We start from the raw sequence: 12,284 nt of genomic DNA on the forward strand, positions 1-12,284 counted from the left end.
GCTCTAAAGTTTTACATTGTTTTCTTTTGGAGTGCAGTTACGTAATAAAAAAATAAAAATCTACATTTGTAAGTTACACTTTCACGATGAAGAGATTGCACTATGAGGTGAATTGAAAAATACTATTTCTTTTGTTTATCATTTTTACAGTGAAAATATTTGTAATAAAAAATATAAAGTGAGCACTGTACACTTTGTATTCTGTGTTGCAATCAAAATCAATATGGTAGAAAAACACCCAAAAATATTAAATTTCAATTGATATTCTATTGTTTAACAGTGCAATTAATCGTAATTTTTTAAAAAAAATTTGAGTTAATCGCATGAGTTAACTGCAAATTATTCGACAGCCCTAATTATTTTTTTTTTTAAAAGGGAAGTGAAATATAGGGTCTATATATGTTGAAGGATGGAGAGTGAATACTACCTTTCAAAAGTGGTCAGAAAAGATATGAGGCCATATTCTGCCCTTAGTTACCTTTATGTGACTCCACTGAAGTCAATGGAGTTGACAAGGGTGTAATTAAAGGGCAGAATTTGGACAAGAAATTACTTTGTATTGGTTTGGGGCTATGTGCAGCATGAGGGAGGATTATTAGCTGTTTCACTCAGTAAATTTGAAGGCTTGTGGGGGAGAGAGAGGACGGGGGAGAAGACTTTCCAGTCTGTGTGAGTAACATCCAGCATAAAGGTTTACATACATTTTAAAAGAAGACAATGTAAGAGCTTAATTATATATCAAGCATTTGAAATATATTTCAGGGCTGTAAACATGAAACCACTTCCAACAAAAAAAAGTGAACAGAGAACATCCGTATTCTAGTCAAAGAAGGTCAGAACACACTGACACCTTTTCTTTGTCAAGATCGGGGAAAACAAAACAAAATCCACAAGATACCACGGTGCTAGAAAGTGCTCTATTTGTACTTTATGTAGTGAACAGTATATTGCTCCATGATATGAATTTACATTCAATTGTCCAAAACTAAGTGTATCACTAGAAAACTGGACTGCATCTATACTACTGAATTAGAATACATATTTAGCCTTTTTCCCCTTCAAGCGCATGCATAGCTTTGCATGTAGGAAATACAGTTAACCTAGATCTGCTATTTAATGGAAAATATGGAATTATGCTCTTGGAGATTGTACGGCTCTTCTACCAAACGTGCAGTGTTACAACATGCCTCAAAATGTATATAGGAGGAGGGGGAAGATAAAAGTTATTTTGAGTAATTCACAAGTTACACATTAAATACAGCCATCTTGGTATGAAGGACAAAGCCAAGATGGACAGTTATTTCTTATCTTATTGAATTCACAGATTTGACCCTCTACCCTCTCCTCATTTTCCTTGCCCCCTCACCTCCAAGAAAGAACCTCAGACATCACCCCTTTTTTGAGAAGACTCAGCTGTTCTAATGTTGTACACCATGCCAGATATAATTGATTGGTAATGCCCAAAAGCCACCTGTTAAGATTGGAGTCCCAATGTTCTAAGCATTGTGTACAACAAATAATCAGTAAGACAGACTTTGCTTCATAGAAAGTAGTCATTTTTGAAATAAGATGCAATAAGTGGGTGTAAGACAATGGGAAGCAATAGTAGAATTAGGACATAATGACAGTAACACATGTTTACACAGAGCATCTACATCCACAATTATACAGTCAAGCCAAGGGATAGAGCACATGGGAACACCATCATGTCCTCAACTAAGGAAGTGAGAAAGGGGAGTAGAAGCATCAAGACATACTGAAGATTGGCAGAAAGTGAAAAACAGCACACAGCTGTGAAAGATAAGGACGGACAAGATTTTAAAAACTGCATAATATGTATAGAAGGTTCTCAATGTTGAGGATGATGAGGTTGGAAATAGAAGCTCTGACAAATGACCAGGAAGGGTACTTCTAGAGACTGGTGAGAGCAGTTGCAGTAGAGTGCAAAGGTCACAAGCCAGAATGAAGGGGAGAAGTTGAGGTAACAGTTGAAGATGGAATATATATGAACTTTAGGTGACAGAGAGAAGGGAGATGGGATTAGCTGGAGAGACAGATGAAGTCTAGAGTAGGACCTTCGAATGAGGGGAGACCACAGCAGATTTATTATAAGATGAAAAACTGAAGGGAAGACCAAGAGATTAAGGAGAAAAACAAAAGTGGGGGGATAGGGAATCATAAAACAGGAGATGATGGGGTAATGGGGGCAACGGAAAAGTGGGTGATAAACTTCAGTGACTATGGAGAGAAGTAGGGAAAAGGGAACATCTCTTTCTAAAAAGTTGGCAAGATAGTGGGAGAACAATGAGAGAGTTTTACGACAGAGCCAAATAGTGGCATATAGATGGGACTGCAGGCCTAGGATAATTGAGAGTAGAGAAGTAGCTGCTCTTAATAGAGGAACTGCAAGAGAAAAAGAAGTTTGTAGTGAAGTAAGTTGCTGAGCAAGTGGAGGATGTGGATGTTAGGAGTGAGCTATGAGTGGTGGGATGGGCTTTGCACCAAGAATGAGGGGCAAAGGAGTCCATCACTGAGTTGATAAATCAGAGGAGGGGACATAAGTCATAAACATAAGTTACAGAAGGACAGGAAGACACAAAGAGGGTGAAAAGGAGCAGTGAAGACAAGATTGAGCAAATGGCTGTTTTGGTAACTAGGAAAGCTGATCCAAGACTGAAAGTCAAACAAGGAAGGGAAGACATGGAGGTGGGAGGCTAAGGGGTTGGATGGGAAATCAACATGGTAACTGAAGATGAAGATGGGCACTTCAGATGACAGCCAGACATACAAGAGCAAAAACAGAAAGGAAGATTAGGTTACTTAACCCCACTCCCACCTTGTCTTTTCTTTGGTTCTACTGGTGTCTCCCCAAGTATTTGCCCTTCTACTTAAGCATCTGTGTTGATGCCATACTGCAGCAGTATGGCATAAGGCTATCTTAAATAAGCTAGTACAAAGCTTTTGGCTTTACTGGTTTAAACCGAACATCATAAGTCCACTCAGAAACCAATATGCAGTTAATGCATATCCCAGAGCACACATGTCACATTCTCCCAGTGATATTCACATTAATAAGTGGGCATCAGCCTTGTGCATCAGCTTGAGTTTCTGGGTTGATTTCACGTGTAGCACCACATATATTACAATGCAATATGCCAATCCACTTTCTTGTGGACAGGGGAGAAGTACCTTGGTCTTGTAGGTCAGCTATTCTCTTTTGCATTATAATATATGGGTTTGTATCACTGTGAATCTTGTAGATTCATCTTCTAAACTTCTGCATGCCACAAAATAGATGATTTTACTAGATCTGCAGCCAAATGCAACCATGTTACTATAGGGTAGATTTGGGTTCTAAGACTTGTTATTTTCAACAGATGCACAATTTTACCTTTCAGTACCAAGGTAAGTTCTCTATATTAGTTATACTCCATTATAGACAATCCCTCCATGACTGTATTGTATGTGCCATGAGCTGCAAATGTTCAATAATTAATTCATTTGTCTATTAACTTGGTTAATGCTCAAATTGAGCCAATCTCAATGCTCAAATTTAGCATTACTAAACCTGCAAACATAAAAGGGCTTGATCCTCAACCAATTTAAGTCAATGGGAGCGTTACATGAACAAAACAAATCTCCCCAGATTACTGGGATGCAGTTATGCCTAAAATCCATTCTTTGGCCGAGTGACCCTTCCTCCTCCCCCAGGTACAAAGTGCTTAGTTCCTAGTTAGTGTTCTATCATGCTGCTGAAAAACTGTGAATGAATACTCAGTAAAAATGCATGTGTCATCCTGATACTTGGCTAGTAAAATATTGGACACCCCCCCCAAAAAAAATCAGTATAAATGTATCAACCCACAGTGGCAACTTGTGCAAATGTTGCTCTTGGAGAGATGGGTCTACTTCTGCCAAGACCTTTGTGCTAAGCCATGAGCAATTGTTCCTTGACAAACAAACAGTGGTTTGCAACAACATTAATGATTATTGAATACCTTAGTGGCGGCATTAACACATGTAACCACTGTGTTTGGAAAATAAAATTAAGGGTCTGGTTTAACAACACACAGACGTTAAGACATTCAGAGTTAAGGCTGAAATCGTATCCTTAACTCACCTCATTGTGCCTAGGTATCCTAGCTCAAATGGCATGTAAGATCATCCAGAGTTCTGAGCCCCCAAATAGAGGACCATATCATACCTAGGCATAACAGGGAGGCCAAATTTAACATGAGTACATATAAAACTGACCAAGATAATAAAAAGTTAATAAGCATGCATATTAAACATACTATCATTCAATTTATTTCTCAAAATACTCAAGCTCTAACCTGTAATACACAGTAGCTGTTAGATTTCAGTTACTAACCCACAACTACGGTACATATTCATGTGCTGCAAAAGTGCTCAGATGCATCCAAATCTTGTTTTTAGATTGTTCCATTGTCATGCGAGGTATTTAAATTTTATAATAAAACACTGTTTCAGAGTTATGATCTTTTCATGTGAAGTTTACATTCAGAAATCTTTTTTTGAAAGTTTCAAGATGTATGGAAGCTTAGGTACAAATTGAATTGTAGCACTGAGAATACCTTAATTTAGTTGCCATATTATAGCACTATCATACAAGGACATACACTTAGTCTTATCAATATAAAGATTAAAAAAAACTTCTCAACACAGAAGTTAAGAACACAGAGTACAAGGTCTCTATCTAGATTGTAATTTTTTAGAGAAAGAACATATGGAAGGAGGATGGCTAAAAATCTGGGTTTTGAGAACAAAAGAGTTGGGATCCTCAAGATGTTTGGAACTCTCACTGTATTATTTTTTTTATTTTTATTTTTTTTAAAGTGACTATGCAAACTGACAGGCCACCAATCCCTAATGTTTACTACTCCATTGGCTTACTGCAGTTTTACACAATTGCCAGGAAAGTTTGCTTGCCCAGACAGAAGATCTGCTCACCCTCCCCGTACACTATGGTGGATTACATACAAAAAAAAGGTATTTTATTCATCTGTTCTTTTAAAAAAAAAAAAAAAAAAAAAGAGGCAATGGAAAGACTTTATAAAATAGCAATCTGTTCTGAAGATGACCTGCAAAGGAAAAGAAAAAACAAAACTAGGCTTATGCCCCTTTTTGTTTCTTTATGATGTATAAAGAAAGTTTTACTGCCCCCACTCCCCCCTCCCCCCCATTTCTTACATCTTAGAAATGTAAGAAACAGCCCTGATCTTCCCTTGTTTTGCTGGAGGACTTGTTGAGTAGCTCTCAGACCACGACTGATGTGGCTGATTCTTTAACGTAGGTTTACTTTCCCCTAAATTTTAATCACTAAAAGTTTAAAACTTCAAACACCTATTTAGCAGTCTCTTAAAAAAAAAGAAAACAAAACACAACACTTTTCCCCTCTTAATGATCAGCTTTCACTCTCCTGTAAGCCATAATTTTACTAGATCTCTAGTCACACTAAATCTTTCAGTCCAGACAAATGTGAATTTCTAATGTATGAAACAAGCAAAACTCTTTCAGGCATCCTTATATCATCAAGTGCTTTGATTTAGTTAAGCTGCTGCACTTGTCTAATACGGACAAGGTGAAAGAAGCAAAAAGGTACCAGCCCATTCCCTCATAGGTCATTTTTCAAATATTTGGTGCCATCATGTGGCAAAATCATGCACTACTACTTTAAGAGCAGTTACCAGCGCATATTAGCTACTTTTCACCATTTAAAAGAAATATATTTATTGTATTTGTACAATAGGCCAGACACTCCAAAGCAGTCATTACTGTCTGTAAGAGGGTATCCCAAAAAGCCTACGGACTTCCCTTTCTCCCATTACAAAGATGAGCTATACTTTCAGGGTTCAGAAAATACCAAGAACCCTGGAAATTAAACACACTTTCACCATTTGTTTTGAGGTTTCCTAGCTTTTTCCATTCAGAATTGTAATGTTATTTGAGCTTAAGTCTCTGTATTTGCATTCTAGAGTTCAATTCTAATAAGGCTCCTTTAAACATAATCAAATAAAACAAGTTGTTAAACACTAAGTGCAATGCTTCAGAAACAAGCCTAATGGAGGAAGAGAAAAGACATGAGCAAGCGTAAAGCAGGGGAACACACAAGTGGTCTGAAATATTTAAGAAGCAACAGCATGTTTGATTATGATAGAAAGCAGAACCCAGAATAGCGAATATGCAACCAACCATTCATCCAGACACTAGACAGAAACTGTCGGCTACCTCGTGGTGTTACAAGATCACAGCTGGATCTTAGACTTCTTGTTTGAGAAGGTTTGCAGAGAAAGGGAAGAAAGTGGGATTAGGAAAGGCCAAGGAACGAGGGCCTCTACAGCAGGGCAAAAGAGGAGTGAAAAAGGAAGACAACGGGGTAAGAACAAAGCACAGATGAATTTTCATCAGCATATGACAGGAACACAGATATAGAGAAGCTATGACAGTTAGAGAGGTTAAGTATGCTTTTATCTCCCACATTTCTATTTGTGCATAGATCTATGTGGATACCTCTCAACTTCCAAAAATGCAAATGTCAGATAATGGTCTCAATTTAGAACAGAGACACAAAACAAGGAACAAAAATAGCAGTGTTCTACTTATGATACATTTCTATAAGCTCTGTTTCAAGATTTGCGAGATTTCAGATCTTTACAAGGACAAATAGGAACATAATATAAATGTTGTGGGAAGGATGAATATTGGGTTTAAACTGAATGCTATACCTCTATGTTTGAGAGGCAAGATATGATGGGTGGGGTTCACCTCTTATGAGCATCCTAGTAGCTGGGTGCAGTACCATAGTCCTCTTCCTGCTCCTGGTGTAACCTGTAGGTTGTCAGCCTTGCTTGGTGGGTCTTCAGTGGCACAGTCTCTTCCAGGGTAACAAAAGTCCAACCAAAACTATGTCTGTCCTCATCTGGATCTTCAGTCCCAGCTATGGGCACTTTATATTTAGTTCTTTGCTCAGGCCTCCAAACATGCTTCTTAATCCATGCATTCATGCTTCATGCTCCGAACATGCTTCTTTCCTTCTTAAGGTTCACATCACTTGGACAGTGGGGGAACCTGGTCCCAGCCACTACTCCAAGTTCCAACTTAGGAACCTTATAAACTGCAGCCATATACTGCTCACTTCAATTCACTGCTGTCTCTACCCTGGGCGACCTCCTACCTGGCCCCTTTATCTTCATTGCTTACCTTAGGGGTGCAGTTCTCAGGTCCTCTCCCCCAACTGGAGCAACTGCAGCAGAACCAAGCTCTAGTTGTCCCTTGAGCTCCTTGGGCCAAAAAGAGGAGCACCTCTCTTTGAGCCTCTAGCCCTAGCCAAGAACTGACCTGCTAAGGCCCTACAATTATTTTTATCTGAGCCTGCTGGGCTCCAATTGGCTGCTTCTGTGCAGCCTCTCTAGGCAAGCCTGGAATACCCACCTTTGTCACTCCTTTCCTACAGCAGGGTGTAGAACTGTTGGACCTCCTGTATAGAGCCATGAAGGCCAGGTATACCCCATCACATACCTCCCCACACAGAAAGGATTTGGGGTGGTGGTCCTGCCTGAAGACAATGTTCTCTCCTATGCAGTCTTTGCCCTGCTTTCTCGGAGTATTCTCTCCCAGGCCCTTCTCTATGGATAGCTTTTATTAGTCCGTGCCCTGGTTGGTAGGGTCTTCTGTCTCAGGCTTCTGTATGGAGAGTTTTTGTAGTCCTTGCCTTGATTAGTCAGGTGCCCTGCATGGTCAGGGTCTTCTCTCAGCAACTCTGCCTGAAGAGCTTCTGCAATTCAGGCTTATTTTCCTCCAGAGCCTTCCATCTAGCTTCTTTCATAGCATCAAGTCCCCTACTATACTTCTTTGGCAAGGAGAGAGGGCTTCTTACATTCTCTGCTCTCAAGGCTGAGCCCTTTTCAGAAGCCTTGGTCTTATCTCCTCCGAAAGACATCCAACAGCTCATGTTTTCTTAGGACTGCCAGTTGAGTCTGCCTCATGTCACCAGGTTCCCCTTGTGGGCTCTTTGGTGTCACCTCCTGGCCCCCCGGGGCACGTCTGTGTACACTGACACCTCAACAAGATTTGTGCCAGTGATCGTAGTTGTTTCATTCCACACTCCTTCATACTCCACTGGATAGGTTTGCCGACCAGTTGTATATGCTGTTTCCAAGTCCAGCTCTGAGGCACTGAGCGCAGCGGCATTTGTGCCATCAGACACCTTTTTCTTACCTTACTTATTCTTTGGGCTCCTGCATCTCTTCCTGCAGCAAGTCCATCTTCAAAAGGGCAAAACCTTTTTTATGTGGCCCATCTCTTCAAACCAAAGACAATTATCCTTGTCCACCTCCCTGCCACTAGCGGAGTTTGTGGTTCTTCCCACAGCTCACCCCAGCAACTCAGTCTTTCCCCACCCCAGTTCACTCAAGAGCAAGCAGTGTCCACAACCATAACAACTCTTCAGTCAGTTTCAGTCCCACTGGATCACTCTTGTCTACCCAGTGCTTGAAGTCATTGCTGCTTCTTTCCTGCAGGATCCATAACAAGTGCTGCTGCTTCTCTAGCCTGTCTAGCTGTTTTGGCAGTTCAAATCACACCTTCCGCTACTCTCTGTGAGCCTCACTGAACTGCTGATACACTTACCACATTTCCCATTGGCCTTAACTCTTCGTGGCCCCAAACCATGTTTTATCAGTCTATTTAGCAGCCATCAGAGCCTCTGGCATCTGAGGGAAGGCATCCTTCGGGACCTTGACCTCTCCCAGCATCTCAGTACTCTGTACCTGCCAATAATCAGTCTTGTCTCTGTTACTCCAGGGGCAAACTGAACTTGCATTGCCTTCAAGCGCACAGTAGATGTATCTACGTAGCAGGCCATCTGCCTCCTTTCCCTTTGGCACTAGAGACACCCAGGCTTATTTGGATGATGTCATGGCTTCCGGGCTCACTGTCAAGCTTCAGATGGGATATCAGACCTCATGCACTAGAGACAGGAGTAAGCATCACTCACGTGAGTCTCGTAACCCCAGCTGTGATACCAAGTTGTGATAGAGGGGAAAGCTCACCTCTTGAGTGCCTCCTAGCGGCTGGGTACGCTACCACAGTCCTTTCCCACTCCTGACATCCCCTGTAGGTTGTCAACTTTGCTTGGTGGATCTTCAGTGGCTCAGCCCTCTGGCCGGGTCATACAATCAAAACTAACTCCTTCCAGGGTAACAGAAGTCCAACCAAAACTGTCTATCTGGCCTCACCAGGATCTTCAGTCTCAGTCCTGGGCCCTTTAATTCAGCCCTTCGCTTGGGCCTCCAAACAAACCTTACCCCGTTCTTGGGGTTTGCACCACTTTGCCAGTGGTCCATGGAGGAACCCTGGCTCCCCCACACCTGGTTTCAGCTCAGGAACACTGTAAATAGCTGCCATGTACTGCTCACTTAGATTTGTTGCTGCTACTTCCCCAGGCCTCCCTCTATCTGGCCCCTTTATCTTTGCCCCTTACTTAGGGTTAAGTTTTCAGGTCCTCTCTCCCTGAGCTTGAACAAATGCAGCCAGAACCCAGCTCTACTTGTCCTTTGAGCTTCTCTGGCCAGAGAGAGGGGAGCACCCTTCTTTGCCCCTCTGGTCCCAGCCAACAACTAATCTGCTAAGGCAATACAACTCCTTTTTTCTGAGCCTCCTGGTCTGATTGGCTGCTTCTGTGCAGCCTCTTTAGGCAGGCCTGGAGGACCCACCTTTGTTGCTCCTTTCCTGGGGCAGGGTGTAGGCGGACACAGGGCCTTCTGTAAGAAGCCACAAAGGCCAGCTCTAGCCAGTCATACACACCTATATGCATTTAAAAAAAAAACCACAAAAAACAAAACAAAACAAAAAAAAAAAAACCCTACTACTGAACTAACTTCTCTTGGTTAGAAAATTTACATTTGATCTGGTTACTCTTCCTTGCTTTTCTAAGTCACTAATGATATACATTGATCTGCCTGCCAAAGCAAAAAATACAAGAATTCTGTATTAGTGCATTATATCTTTAATGATATAAGATGGATTTCATTAGCATAAACAACATTTTCAATCATTTGTTTCAAACCTTATGTATTTCAGATATAAATAATTAAAGGAATACTTTCAGATCAAGTTTGTACAGGGAACAGGTAAATATGGCTCTAGAATGTGAGCATTTCCTATAACAAAAAGCATTTGAGAAATATAGTGATAGCAGTTCTACTTTGATGGACTGAAATAAAATTTTCCCCCATAATCTTTTGTTGAAAGTGGTTTCAAAATATCATTGACTCATGAAGATTTAAAGAAAAAAAACCTTCAAAATAATCCTTTATGCCACTGAAAGGAAGTTTTAAAAGCATCATTTTCATTTACTCTTCAGCTCCTTCTCCCAACAGGATTTTACTTTTCCTTGTTTGGCAAGATTTTGTCTGACTAAAACATACCTCGTACACAGTTGTTCACCTTTGTGCACCCTTCAGTTATCTTCTGTTTTTCTGCACTAAAAAACCCTGTTTCATGGGGCACCTAAGGAAGTCACTGAAATTACTGTACCTGTTTAGCAAAAAATATTGTGTCTAGTCTGGAATCCTGAACAACAGAGCCTGCTGGCTCTTCTCCCGGCTGCCACTTGAAGAGGAAGATCAGCCCATGAACGGGTCTATAAAATAAAAGGTCAAAGCAGAAAAAGTGTGTTGATAAAGAACTGTGCAAACTATTTTAAATCTCAGTGTATCCATCTGATAAGGCAACTCAGTTAACTCTTCCCTTCTAAACATTGTCAGTTTGGCTCAGACTCCTAGATGTGACCTCTAACTTTGAATGATTAAAAATTTTCAGAGATGCCACCCACAATTCCAGGTGGAGTTAGTGCTCAAATAGCACTGTTGAAAAGTAAAATTTTGGCTCATTGATCACTTGGTAAACTGGGCTTTAAGTGCCAGTTTGCTTCTGTTCTAATACACATTCAGAGGTTAAAGTGAAGTTAAAGAAATCCAGTACATATTAACCTTAGACCCTGTTCCTCCCCACACCACCACCACCCTCCACACAGGAAATATACTGGATGATTAAAAAAACCCTGCATGATACATCTGGCGATTTCATCAATAATAATATTCATAACACTTTCTTTGGAAACAAATATCAGATTCATTATCCAAGCATTGATAAGCACTGAAACTATAAATTTGGTAATCCTGCTAAGTGCAAAAGGAAAAATCCATAAAGCTAAGATTCCCAGTGAAGATTTCATACAAGTTCTCAATCTGTAAAATGAAGGTAATTCTCTCTCTCTCCCCATCATTTGTTTTTCTTGTCTATTTAGTTTTATGTCTTTCACAAGATGGACTGTCTCTTACTAGGTTTGTAAATTATCCAGCACAATGGGACACTGATCTCAGGTATTACCATAACATTGATAAATAACATTTGTAGAGGGAAAAAGTCCTTCTAAAAATGTTTTATGAAATATTTTTAAATTGCATCAGCACAGATTTTTCTCCCATCATAGTAATCTGAATTTAGGGTCAGCTCTAAAACAAAGGCCACAACGACAACTAGAGAGTCAACAGTATGCCCTTGTTGCCAAGAAGGCTAACAGCATATTGGGATGCATTAGTAGGACCACTGCCAGCAGATGGAGGAAAGTGATTATTCCCCTCTATTTGGCACTGGTGAGGCCACATCTGGAGTATTGTGTCCAGTTGTTGGCCCTACCGAAAAGATGTGGACAAACTGGAGAGTCCAGAGGAGGGCAACGAAAATGGGGCACATGACTTATGAGGAGAGGCTGAGGGAACTGAGCTTATTTAGTCTGCAGAAGAGAAGAGTAAGGGGGGATTTGACAGCAGCCTTCAACTACCTGAAGCGGGGTTCCAAAGGGAATGGAGCTAGGCTGTTCTTAGTGGTGGCAAATGACAGAACAAGGAGCAATGGTCTCAAGATACAGTGGGGGAGGTCTAGGTTGGATATTAGGAAAACCTATTTCACTAGGAGGGTGGTGAAGCACTGGAATGGGTTACATAGCTGGTGAAATCTCCATCGTTGGAGGTTTTTAAGGCCCGGCTTGACAAAGCCCTGGCTGGGATGGTTTAGTTGGGGTTGGTCCTGCTTTGAGCAGGGGATTGGACTAGATGACCTCCTGAGGTCTCTTCCAACCCTAATATTCTATGATCCAATAGCTTACTTTAATTTTTCAAAGTTCTCTGGCTCCAGACTCCATATTTCTTCAACTTGTGCTCCCCTGCAACCTGAAAGAGCAAAGCTATAGTTTTAACTAT

General features: G+C 40.8%; 1 protein-coding gene across 2 annotated transcripts in view; it reads right to left on the reverse strand.

Annotated features, from left to right (window-relative positions):
- Positions 1 to 12,284, reverse strand: part of UCHL5 (ubiquitin C-terminal hydrolase L5) — a 30,930-nt gene that overhangs the window by 14,783 nt on the left and 3,863 nt on the right. The window contains exons 2-3 of one of the 2 annotated variants that reach the window (XM_048860404.2): positions 12,191 to 12,254; positions 10,558 to 10,663 (exon numbers count right to left, since the gene is read on the reverse strand). In XM_048860404.2, the coding sequence (XP_048716361.1) occupies positions 10,558 to 10,663; positions 12,191 to 12,254 (170 nt within the window). Of the gene's footprint in view, positions 1 to 4,120; positions 4,205 to 10,557; positions 10,664 to 12,190; positions 12,255 to 12,284 lie in introns of both variants that reach the window. The other variant, XM_048860405.2, reaches the window with a different exon arrangement.

Source organism: Caretta caretta, chromosome 8, assembly GCF_965140235.1.
Source record: "Caretta caretta isolate rCarCar2 chromosome 8, rCarCar1.hap1, whole genome shotgun sequence".
NCBI lineage: Eukaryota > Metazoa > Chordata > Testudines > Cheloniidae > Caretta > Caretta caretta.